This window comes from Notamacropus eugenii, chromosome 1, assembly GCF_028372415.1.
Source record: "Notamacropus eugenii isolate mMacEug1 chromosome 1, mMacEug1.pri_v2, whole genome shotgun sequence".
NCBI lineage: Eukaryota > Metazoa > Chordata > Mammalia > Diprotodontia > Macropodidae > Notamacropus > Notamacropus eugenii.
The window spans coordinates 170,014,094-170,027,087 of NC_092872.1; the positions used below are offsets into that span (position 1 = coordinate 170,014,094).

Genomic DNA, 12,994 nt, shown 5'->3' on the forward strand with positions numbered 1-12,994 from the left:
CCAATTATGTCAAATTGCCTGGTGCACAGTTGTGTGACTTTGGCAGTACAAGATTGATGAAACTTGTGAAGTGTCCAAGGATTTGTTGATAGGTACTTGTGTCACTTATACCCACATGCAGAAACAATACAAACACTGGTTTATTACATGTTCACAGCTTAGCCCCCACAGTGTATAAAAACCAGTGGGCCTTGAGCAGCAGTTTCAGCAGCCATATAAAAATCTTAGTTACATAGTTTCATAGGAATTTTACAGAAGGTAGAATCAAAGATTTACACGTCAAAAAACAGCAGAAGGGGAAGATTTATATCAGGTTAAATAATGAACTTAGTAAATGCTGGGAATATACCTAGACTTTGCAGAGTGACCATTAATATTGAAGTGATAACTAGTTACATAATATCTTTGTAATAAAGCTTAAACTGGAAATTTCTCTTACTGCTAACAAGTTAATGACTGGAGCTACAGTTAGCTGTTTTAGCTTGATTTTGTGGATTGTAGAAAGTTATACGTCTACTGTCTTAAGCAATTGTTGGTAATAGCTACTAGAAAAGTTTTCTTATGACCCTTGACTTTATCACCTAAGTCTCCTAATTTTCATAAACTGCTTCCTCCCCACCCCTCATCCCCTTGAAATCTCATAAAACTGCCCTAGTATGAGTTTTAGCTTGGGATCCATTTGGATCCGTTTTCAGGTAACGTGGCTAGTGTGGGGAGATAATCTCAGTATTTTCTAATTTCCATTTCTTGTTGGGACTGGAAAATCTGAGACGGAGAGAGCCAGGCAGTCAGCAAGCACTTAATAAGCACATACTGTGTGCTGAGCTCTGGGGATACAAAGAAAGCCAAAACTCCCCTCTCCCCCCGCAGAAAAAAAACAAAACAGAACACTATTGTCCTTATCATCAGGGAGCTTACATTTTAATGGGAGAGCCATGTAAATATTTAGCTATATACAGACTAAATGGGAAGTAAACTTAGAGAAGTTACTAGCAGTAGTAGGGGGAACCAAGGAAGACCTCCTTCAGAAGGTGACCTTTGAACTGCATGTTGAGGGAAACCAGGGAGTTGGAGGTAGAAGTGAGGGAGGAGAGCATTCCAGGACTGGGAAATCAACTCAGCAGCTCTGTGGTTGACATCATTTAAGCATAATCAGAAAATGGGGGTGATCATTACCTCTATCAGTTCTCCAGCTTGTCAGCCTGCCGGATTTTGAAACGTCTTTTCAGTTTTGGTTTATTCTTTTTTAATGCTGGACTTAAGTTTTATGATAGCTGAACCTTAGAACTTAGAACTAGAGCTGTTCTAGCGCCTTCTAAGTGTAGCTCTTTGAGATGAAGAGACTTCCAAAGAACTAACTCGTTATGCGTAGACTTACTGGTTGAATGCCGACTCTAATTGAAGTGTCATTGTCTCCGCAGAGAAAAGCTTCGGATCCAAGTCGTTTTACTAACCGTGGTGGAAACCTTCTGAAGGAGGAAAAAGCAAGAGGCAAACTCCAAAGAACTTTCCTTAAGGTATTGTCATTTCTTTGGCTGGTTGACCCCTAATTCCAGAAAATCATATACTTGAAGGTTTTGTTTTATAACTAATGCCTTCTATATACTAATCTAATAATGTTGATGAACATTTGGAGCCTGTGATGTATTTCTCTGTATAGCTCAGGGACGAGCCCCTGTAGCTTTGTGAGAGCCTTGGGTTTACTCTTGCTTATCTAATTTACATAAACGACTCATATCAAGGCTTCTTTTCATCAATTGAACCTCAGGACTGTATCTCAAGGTCTAATGGAGGAGACCATCTGCAAACTGTTATATGCAAATGAGATCTATATAGGATAATTTTCAGGTAATTGCAGAGGGAAGATATGAGCATTAAGGAATACTTGGTATTTTGCAAAAACTGGGATTTTAACTGAGACTTGAAGGAAGTCAATGAAGCCAGGAAATTGAGACAGAAGAAGAGCTTTCCAGGCATAGGACATGGCCAATGAGAATACATAGGGTGGAATGTCTTGTGTGAGGAATAGGAAGTGAGAATAAGGCACCAAAAGATTGGAAAGGCAGAATGGAGTGAGATTATAAAGAGCTTAAAAAACCAAACAAAGGAGTTTTTATTTTATCCTGGAGGTAATAGAATTGATTAAATAGTGGAGAGTGACCTGGTCAGATTTCACACTTAAAGAAAACTTGGATAGAGAAGTGGAGGATGGACTACAGCAGAGAGAGATTTGAGGCTGGGATGTATAATGAGTAGAGAGGCTCAGTCAATGAATTTTATTGTGGTGTATTATTTCCCTTCCAAGATATTAATTGTGAAATTATGCATATATCAAAAATAATTATGTACGCCTTTAGGGGGAAGATATTAAGATAGGATTTTTAGCTCCAAAATTTTCCTAGTCCCTGTCTTTTTTTAAAAAATCTACATTCCTTAAATTCTTAGAACTAGTATCTATATCTCAAGGCACATTTTAAGACTCAAAAGTGCCCTTCAGTTTCATGAGATTAAGAAATAGTGAGTTCTGTAGCATGATGAGCTCCCCCCAAAGCAGGAACTTCCTAGAAAAAGTGAAGGATTGTGGGTTTTCCTTCCTTCTCAGTGTGCTGTGAATGAACCAGACCTCTAAGTATTTTAGCCTCTGAACATTTCAGGCACTGACAGGCACATCCTTTGCTGAGTTATGTGTTTCTGTTAAGAAATACCACCAGGACGCTCCTGAACAGAAGTTTTCAATTGAAGAGATTTTCATTGTGACCAAAGAGTTAGAGACAGTAACCCCCCCTTCTCCTTTTTGTCCCTAGCTGGAAGAGGAGTTGAAGGCACAAATTGAATTATGGGAACAAGAATATTCAAAGGATTTTGTGGTGAATGGGCAGAAATTCATGGACTATGTGATGGAGCAGCGGGAGATGCATCGTTTGGAGAAAGAGAAAGCCAAGCAGGAGAGAGTAAGTCTGAATAAAGAAAAGGGAAGGAAGAAAAGCTGTAAAGGTATTTTTGAAAATAATGATGTGTAATATAACATTTCTGCTAGGGACTATGGGTTTGCCCTTTGCCTTCAGCTGTTGTTTGCTTTTGCCCTATGGATGTGACATCAGGTTGTTTTTTTTTTACAATAAATTTTTATTGATATATTTTTTTTTATCACCTTCATTCCTCAATATATTTGTCCCTGCCCCCAGACTTCTCCCTAAGACCCTCTATAATAAAGAGTAAACAGGGAAAAAAACCAGTTCAACAAAACCAAAAAAATCTGATATTCTATGCAATGTTACACACCAGTCATGCCTCACCTTTGCAGAGAAGTGGAGAAAGGTTCCCTTTCGTAGCTCCTCTTTGAGGCCAGCCTTGGTTGTAACATTGTAGCATTCAGTTTGATTGCTTTGTTGTTCCATTTATATTAATCAAGTTATTGTGTATAATATTTTTCTCTTTGTGCTTACATCATTTTGCATCAGTTCATATATATCTTTCATGCTTTTCTGTTTCCATCTTACCTACATTTCTCACAGCGCTGTTAATATTCCATTGAATTAATGTACCACAATTTGTTTAGCCATTCCCTAATCAATAGGCATGTATATTGTTTCTAGGTCTTTACTCCTGCAAAAAGATATACTATGAATATTTTGATACCAGATTATTTTTTAAAATGAGTACAGTATTTGGCACATAGTGAGCACTTAAAAAATGCTTTATCTATTAACGGCATGTTTCAGACCTGCCTCTCAATTCATCTCCCACTCCTGTCTCGTCTATCTAACCTTCCTGTTTTTTAATTGTGATTATCTGTTTTTTTCTGGCTCCTACAGCATCTAAAGAAGAGCCAACAGATAGAAGACGAAATGTTTTATGGCAGTACACCTAGAATTCCTAGCAAGAGGGAAAGCCTGGGATCCAAAATAGCAGGCAAAGTTCTCAAGGTAACATGAGATTACAAAGGGTTTGGGTGGATAGGGTTCTTGGCTATTGGCCTGTAGACAAGAAGGGAAGGAATTCTTGTTTTTTTCTGAGTAGGGTCTGGATTGCTTTGGATTGAAGGTAATGATGAGTAGGCTCTCTCTAGCTTCCATTCAGCTGACTTCCAGTTGAGATATTACATAAAAGAAGCTTAAATTAAAATAAACATGCTCATCCTTAAATAGCTGTTCTCCCATACTGATGTGCTGATCTTGACATCTGGGGAACAGATAAAAAACAAATAAATTTTAACAGTGATGGATGTGATGGAGGCTGATTTCTGGAGCTAATGAGTTGCCCTGGGTATGGCGGGGATGGTGGCTGTAGCCAAGTTTTTTTTTTTTCCTCCTCCTATAAGTTGCTACTTTTTTGCTCCTTCCAACCCCCGCATAGCTGAGTGGTGTTAGGAAAAAATGTTATCCTTTGGGAATATCATTGGCACTCCTCATAATTACAGTGAATGGAACTTTAATTTGATTAGAAATAGACAAAAGTCTTTGCACGCTCTTGATGCTTTTGCTAGCTAGTCTTTTCCAATTACATTAATATTGAAATTCTCCATTACTTCTTCCAGCTGGGTTCCAGGATAAATTTTGAAATGGCTTTTGTCTCATCATTCTGTATTAGTTGAATAGACCTCTGTTTTCCATGATTTCTGCTAACTCACTAAGACACTAGGAATGCTGTTTTCTCTCCCAAACCTTTTGGTCTGTCTAGCTATCTCTCAGCTTATATCTTTCTTTGCCTATGCATACATACATATATTCACCAGCTGACCTACCTCTTTTCTCTTTCCTTCCCTTAAAAAAGAAGAATCAAAAAACTGGAAAAGCATCATATCATATATCCAGGGTGCTTTTTGGAGCAACCAGAACATTCCATTGAATCACTAGCATGCAGTAGAAGCAGTATGCCATCTGGTTAAAGTGCTGGATTTGGAACCAGGAAAGACCTGGGTTCCAGTTTTATCTGTGATACTTCTTAGCTGTATGACCGTAGGCAAGTCACTTAAAAGTGTCTGAGCCTCAGTTTCCTTATTTGTAAAATGAGAGTGTTGGACTAGATGATCTCAAAGGTCCCTTCCAGCTCTAAATTGACCGTTGGAGTTTGGAAAGCATAGTTTGAGCTATGCTTAATTGGCCCTGGTTCTCCTACTTTACTTTCGCCATTCTTTCACTCTTTGTAAACAGATGGTTGGTGTAGGGAAATGATGACCATAAATTGCCCTTTGGGTTCACTCACAATTTCTGTGGCTGTAGATCAGAGCACCCTTCCACGGCCCCCCTGCCCCTGTATATACTGTCTTCTCCTTCTAGAATATGAGCTTCCCAAGAGCAAGGAGATTCTTGCCTTTTCTGTCCCTGGAGCTTAGCACAATGCCTCGTACACTATATTTGCTTAATAAATGTATCATTCATTCATTTGAATATTAACTCTTCCCATGCACAAGGTCAAACTCTTATTTTTACTTTTTCTTATCTTCTGTAGAAACTGTCATTTGCTGATTTCAATCCCATCAGAATTCTAGAATGGATTATTAAATGGACAGTTCATGGGAAATGACTGCGAATAGCATTGCCATCCACTGCGATCTGCCTTCCACCAGTTGTGTGTGTTTGCACATTCCCCTCTGCTCAATAACCAGGTCTCCCACCAACCTCGATTGAGGATTGTGATTTCCAAATCCAAGGATCTTGCCACAATGCAAAAGCAACTTGTTATCCTTCAGAACTGTAGTGCTGAGTCAGCTTTCTGGGCCTAGGGGCTATACTTCAGGAAATAAAGATGTTCAGGTTCTTGCAACTCAACATCTCGCAGCTAGATTTGCCATCTTACCCTTGCCAGACCCACCCTTTCCCCAGCTTCACAGTTTTCTGTTTAAAACCACCACCATCACCAGACTAGAAACTTGAACATCATCTTTGACTTGGATGACTCCTTCTCCTTTTTCCTCTCTACTTATCCCAGTAGCTTCCAATTCCTGTTAAGCCTTCCTCCACAGTGTCTCCTTGTCCCTGCCGCCACCACCTTAGTTCAAGCCTTCATTTACCTCTTGTTGGGTTATTACAGACTGCCTAATAACTGATATTTATATGGCACTTTAAGGTTTATAAATCACTTGATTATTTCATTTGATAGTCTCAGCAAATCTATGAGGCATGTAGGTAAAGACTATTGTTATTTGGTAAGCGGGAGGGGATTGAGATGTGTGATTACATCAGGGTAGAAACTCCTGCCCACCAATGCAGTTTTGTAAACTTAAGCCTTTGAGAGTTGCCCAGAAGCTTAATTCACTTGCCACTGGTCACGCAGCTGGGACATATTGGAGGAAGAACCTGAATCTAGGCCTTCTGATTCCAAGGCTGGCCCTTTTCTCTCTATAGGTATGATCACATCAATTTTTACAGATACTGAGGCTCATGAAAGTTGAGACTTTTCCATGATCACACAACTACTAAGTAGTTGTGTTGGTTGGATTAGGAGCTTGGATTCAAACATGTTTCTCTCCTGACTCCATATCCAGTGTTCTTTCGATTACCACAGTATGCTGCTTCCCCTACATTACTGGTCCCTGTCCTCTGTCCTCCGTATCTCTACACGATGGAACCTTTCTCATTTGCCAATGTCTTATTCATAGACAATAATATTTTATCTCTCCTTATCAAAGATCTAGAAATGATCTGTCTTGCTGAGATCTTCTACACTACTTTTTATTTTTCCTATACCTTAGCACATTGCAATTTGTATTGCAGTTATTTATGTTCTTGTTTTACCTTCCCTGCTGACTTGTAAGCTGCATTTAGGCAAGAACTATGTCGTGTGTATCTTTGCATTCCTAGCGGGGTACCTTGCATGAAGTAGGCGCTAAGTAAATGAGTTTACTGGAGGTGATCTAGAGTTCATTTGGTACTTATTCCTGATTTACTAGGTGAGGAAACTTAGGCCAAGAGAAAGGGGAAGCAACTTGCCTGAGACCACGCAGCTCGTTAGTGATAGAGTTAAGACTAAACTCAGATCTTAACTGCTGATACCCTTCTGCCTATTATATTATACTGTCTCCCTGTAGCATAAGCAAAGTTTCAAAGCTTAGGCTTTTAGAGAGACATTTAAAAAAAGTTTCCCTTGTCTTGGTCTGCTTGAATAGGTAGGAGGAGATAGGCCACAGATAAAATCCTGAGAGTGGGCCAAGAATCCTCCTGACGGAGACTTAGGAGGAAGGGCTAAAAAGAAGTATTACTATTTTGTGCTGAACTTCATCAAAGGGTGAATCATTACCAGGCAAGCTTAGTCATTTATATTGATGTTTAGTGTTAATTTTTTTAATAAACCATTTGCTTTTTTAAGATGGTAAAATTGAGGGCATACAACAAAGGGTGTCATAGACTTGCTAAGAGAATGTCAGGAAGGCTAAAGCCTAGAATGATCCAAAGCTAGTTAAAAATGTAAAGTGTGTCTTTCCCATGGGACAACCGAGGAAAAAGCAGAACAATTCAACCCCTATTTTTCTTCTCTCTCCTCGGTAAGGGAACTGACCAATGAAATAGGAAAGCGCAAATACACAGGTGTGGAATAGCTGAAGAAATGCTGGGAGTAGTCAGATGATGCTTTTTATTTCTCAGACTTCTGCCTTCCAGCAGTTTCCATTTTAAATAGCAGACAGGAGAATAGGATGGCGTAATTCTGTGTGAATATCTTTATTAATATTTTCACCTCTTAGCTTATTTGAACCTTACAGGTTCCCTGTGGCTGAGGGAGGCAGGTACCCCTATTTTAAAATGAGGATGCCACAGGGAGATGAAGTGATTTTTCTCGAGAGGGTCCTGCCCAGTTAGTGGTAGGCCTGACACTCAGTGCTGGGCTCTGCCCCCACACTTGGCAGCTTTCCTCTTTAAACATTTTAGTCTACTCATCTTTCTTTCATTCTTCTGCTTTCTTTGACCAGTCATCCTGGAACATTGGTTCCCTGGGGCAAAAGACACTGAATACCAGCCAACGGGAGCACAACAAGACCATGGACTTGGATGACAGCATTCTGAGCGATGGATATCCTCAGCCAGCCCTACTCCAGGAAAACTTCCGGATTCATTCTGTGGCCAGCACCTATTCTGAATTTGTGGTAATCTGCCTTTTCTGTTATCTACCTACTCCTGGGGAACACACAGACAGGGCAGGATGGATAGTCCTCTGATGACCCACAGTGCCATCTCTGAGGTGGAAAAACTGTGTTCAGGGGGGAAGTTGGCAGTTTAACTCCTGAGGGGGAGAATGGAAAATGAGTGCTCTGTCATTACAGTGACCATGCTTGACTCTGAAGTAGAGATGAGAAAAGGTACCTCCCTTCTTTGCAAAGGTGGGCCAACTCTGCCTATAGAATGTTGCATATACTGTCAGATGCAATTGATTAGTTTTACTGAACTGCTCCCCTTCCCTTTTTCTTTATTTTTAAGGATGGGTCTTTTGGTAGAGGAAGGGTGAAGGACATTTAGAAATGGAGATATAAAAATGGAAGATATCTATAAAAATTTAAAAGGGAAAAAACCTGAACTTCCCATTTGGATCTTTCTGAGACAGGTTGGCTGTAGGAAGAGAACTTGCATCACTTTTTCCAGTGGTCACCCTGTTCTCTTGGTGGCATTCTTGCTTACCATCTCAGTTCATTCTTTTGTAGAAGGAAGTAACTTTCCTTCCAGTTTCTCCCCTGTCAGATCTGTGCAGCAGGCTGTGCATGTCCCTTCTTTCAGACTGACCTAATAATATCTGTTGATTTCATTATCATCTGAGTAGAGCTTTATAAGAACTAGTCCTCTCTGACTCACTGGCACAACCTCCTCAGATTGGGAAAACCAACAGTAAAAACCCTAGTGACTTCCTGAGCTTTTATCATTTAAAATCTAGTTTTTTTGTAGAAACACACTGCTCCAGTTTTATGCAGATTGTGAGCCCTGCTTAGATGTGCCAAAGCATCTTATATAAGCTTTATTCAGTAAGGGTCACCTCCTCTAGCTGTGACTGAATTCCATCAAAAAAACAGCATAGAAAAGTAATTAAGGGTAGTGATCATCTGCTAATGAACTATGCCTTCCTCCTCAAAGTAGAGAGGTGAAAGACAAGTAGGCAGACCATTGTGGTCATTGAAGCAGACGTTTATGCTTAATTGTTTTACTTGATCACGTGGAAGTATCCCATCTGGAGAATCAGGGGAGGGCTGAATTGACTCTGATATGAAAACAAAGACAGTCACATTTAAAAAAAAATAGGATCATTGGATCACTCTTTTTGTATGGTGTGATGGAGCCCTGACTGCTGTCGGGATCCCAGTTCCTTTAGAGCCTTGGAGTCTTTTGCATTATGCTCAACTGTTGCCATCTGGTGTGACTTAGTTATTGTCTTTTCCTGACTGGCTTCCTGGGAAGTTCCAGCCTATTAGATTATAAAACTAATTAAGAGGATAAAGAAAAATTATCCATATTAAATGGCATCCATTTCAGTCCTGTTTCTGGCTAGTGTCCCACTTCTCCTGCGGTGGTATTTGTTGGCTCATCATTTCATTTTACTGTTTGTTCCTGATGCTGTAGACCCTCATGTGAGTGCTAGAGTAAAGTTCTAGGAGAAACTTAGTTATCTAGCATTATTCTCTCTTTTCTCCTGGTTCTCTTTCTAGCTGACTGACCACTTCTCAGTTTCTTGTGTAGTTAGATCATCAGACAGAGCTGGACCCCTAGCCATGGATATACTCTGAGGTTCCATCTTGCTCTTCTTTCTCTATATTCTCTTTCTTGGTGATCTCATCAGAGGTTTGCTTATCATCTCTATACACATGACCTCAAAATCTATGTCTATCCAGCCCTACTCTTTATCTTAAACTCCATTGTTGTATCATCAATTACCTGCTAGAAATCCTCTACCTGGATGTCCTGTAGGCATCTCAGAGTTTAATACATCCGAAGCAGAACTACTTTCTTTACCCTAAATTAACCACTCTTCCAGACTTCTATATTTCTGCCAAGGGTCCCACTATTTTACTTTACTTTTACTTTAGTCAGCCAGGTTTATAACCTCAGAGTCATTTCTTGACCCTTCCCGTTCTTTCACCTTCATATCCAATTGATTGTTAAACCTTTATTTCTAGTATATATTCTCTCCTCTACAGTCAAATGATGGCCACAGTTTCTTAGCCTTGAATTCCCAGTGCCTCCCACTTAATAGGCACCTAATAAATGCTCCTTGAGTTGAACTGGAAGCATCTAAAAGCCACGATAGTGGGGAGGAGATATTTGTTAGTTGTTTGGGCTTTTAGGAAGAGAAGCTCACACTTAGTTGCCTTTGTAGATAAAGCCGTTACCCAAGTAATTTGGTAATAACAGAACTGACCCTAAGATTTCATTGATGGAGGAATCTCCTAGTTCAGGTCAGCATCTTCTCTGAAACTTTTAGTCTTAGATAGTTGCCTCAAACTCAAGTGACTTGCCTGGGGTTATGCAGTCAGTATGTCAAAGGCATGACTTGAATTCAGGTCTTCCTGGTTCTGAAGCCAGCTCTATCTGCTTCTGGCAAGGATACCTGTCCTATTAGCCACCTGTTAGCCCTCTTATGTAAGAGGTTAGCCATGGTCACTTGTTGCTTCTTCAAGGTCAGGTCAAATCCAAACATATCCAGTGAATCATTCTTCTGGGCTATGACAGATCATCTTGTTTCCCTCATCTCGTATGGCTAAGGTGTCTCAGAGAGCATTCTCCCTATATAAGTCTAACATTGGCTGCTTTCTGAACTCATTCTTTGTACTTTAGGAGGAGATCAAATCAGCAGGAAATCAGAGGGCTCTCAGCTCCAAAGGTTGGCAGCTGGTTTATGGTCTGTGGGTATCTCAAGGTGCCAGTACATCAGTATTTGTTGCTTCCCTGGACACCAACGTGGTATTTTTTTAATTAGAAACTCAGCCAGCAGCTTGGTGAATATTTAGCATTTCTGTTCTACAGAATCTGTCTCTTTCATAACCCATTATAGCTTGGAGCATGCACATGTACATAAGAGTCTTTTCTATGCCAGATTGAAGGCACAAAGTAATTGACCTTGAGTTAACAACCTCTTGCTGGGGCTGATGATGGACACTTGACCCATGTCCGATCAGGGTAACATCATGGCCCTCTGCTTGCATGCTGAAAGGCTTAGGACCTCCAAGAGCATCTGCTGTGCTGGGGTGGGGGTGGGGGTGGGGGTGGGGCGAAGATGGGGACTTAACTTAACTGCCAGATCTCTGAGCCAGGAATGATCTTGCTAACCCTTTGTCAACTAACTTTATTTTTCTTTCAACAGCAAGAATTTTTAGAGGCTTCCAAATCTGATGACAATTCAGGAACTTTCAACTCTACTAATATGTAATCCTGAAAAGGATTCTTCACCTACCAGGCTGTGGGTCTCCTTGTCTTTACTGGGATGATTTTGACATCCCTATAATTCAAGTTTGTTCTCACTTGAGAAAATGTTTAAACCAGTAATCGTATTCCACAGGATATCTGTGGGGACAGAGTTCTGAACAGTTATGTCTATTTGCTTTGACTGTGATGTGGCAGATAAAAAGCCTTGGAGTCAGAAGGACTGGGTTCAAATACTCCCTCTGCTACTTCTCAGCTTGTTAAATGGGAATAACTTACATCTGCCTGCTTAATCTTGGGAAGAAGGTTATCAAGTACCATTTAATTATTTGTTGTTGAAATAGAGTTCTTTTTTTTCTTAAAATAAAACTAGTTAAAAGTGCATTGGAAGAGCAAATGTTCATATTCTTCTTAAAATCTATGTGAATATGGTGTTATATTTAGGGTGGGAAATGTTGATCTTTAATTCATAGACTGATAAGTTTGTTAGATTTTTTTTCTTTAGTCACAGAGATCCTTAACCTGGGATTTTAAAGTATTCTTATAAAATCATTATTCTTGATGTTAATAACATTTATGTAGCACTTTGAAATTTGCGGAAGTGCTTTGCATGCATTATCTCATTTGACCTTCACAATAACCTTGTGATGTAGGTGCTATTAGGATACTCATTTTATAGACGAGGAAACTAAGGCTAAGAGAAGTTAAGTGACTTGCCCAAGGTCGCAAGCTAGTAAATGACTGGAAAAGATCTGAACTCTGGTCTTCTCTATTCGAAGTATAGCAATTTATTCACTGCACTATCGTTGACTTCCTTTGGAATCTTATGTATTATATCCATTTAAAAACATTTTGAGAGGGTCCATTGTTGTCACCAGATTACCAAAAAAGTGGTTTGTGACACAACTTAAGAACTTCTGCTATGGTGTCTCATATTTTTAACTTCTCCTTCCTTCCTCCTCTGCCCCAACTAGGAGCTCCAGCATCTTTCTAGCTGGTCACAGGCATAAAACATTTTATGTTCCTAATTAAAAATAGGGAATGGCTGAGAGATGCAGTTCAGCTACTTTCTCTCTCTCCTGGTGCCAGATAGTAGATTAGCATCTACTATCTGGCACCAGGAAAGAGAGACTTGTTGATTTGATCTCCTCATTCTTGGTAAGAGGAGAGGAGGCCAGGCTAAGTCATTGATAGAAGCAGGAAGAGACTCATTTTTTAGGTTGTAATAATTATGTCTTGACTTGTCACTCTTTGGCACAGAAAGCTATAGCAGAATCTGCTTCACAGCTAAGTGGGGTCTGTATTCTTGGGTTTCAGTTCCTTTAAGAACAGTGTATTATGTGTCTTTTCTTTGCAAGGCAGTATGATAGGTATCAGGGATCTAGAGAGAAAATGACAGTCTGTCGCCCAGGAGCTTATGGGTGGGAGGTATGCCTCATACACAAACAAATAAGTACAAAATAAGGGAGTGACAGGGCAAAGGAGAGATCAGGTAAAGGTTGAGGAATGAAAGAGGGCTTTAAACTGGAGGTTTGGGAGCTACGTAAAAGAATTAGCACCTGAACTGAGCTTTGAATGAAGACAAGGACTCTTTAAAAGTAGAGAAGACTAGAGAGTGCATGGTAGGCAGTGGGGATGGGGGAGGTTGTCTGTCATCA

General features: G+C 40.0%; 1 protein-coding gene across 3 annotated transcripts in view; it reads left to right on the top strand.

Annotated features, from left to right (window-relative positions):
- Nucleotides 1-11,720, top strand: part of LOC140510254 (protein regulator of cytokinesis 1-like) — a 34,445-nt gene extending 22,725 nt beyond the window's left edge. For all 3 annotated transcript variants that reach the window (XM_072618715.1, XM_072618722.1, XM_072618730.1), the window contains 5 exons: nucleotides 1,422-1,517; nucleotides 2,805-2,951; nucleotides 3,816-3,926; nucleotides 7,907-8,080; nucleotides 11,278-11,720. In XM_072618715.1, the coding sequence (XP_072474816.1) occupies nucleotides 1,422-1,517; nucleotides 2,805-2,951; nucleotides 3,816-3,926; nucleotides 7,907-8,080; nucleotides 11,278-11,343 (594 nt within the window). In that variant the 3' untranslated portion in view covers nucleotides 11,344-11,720. The remainder of the gene's footprint in view (nucleotides 1-1,421; nucleotides 1,518-2,804; nucleotides 2,952-3,815; nucleotides 3,927-7,906; nucleotides 8,081-11,277) is intronic.
- The last annotated feature ends 1,274 nt before the right edge of the window (nucleotides 11,721-12,994 follow it).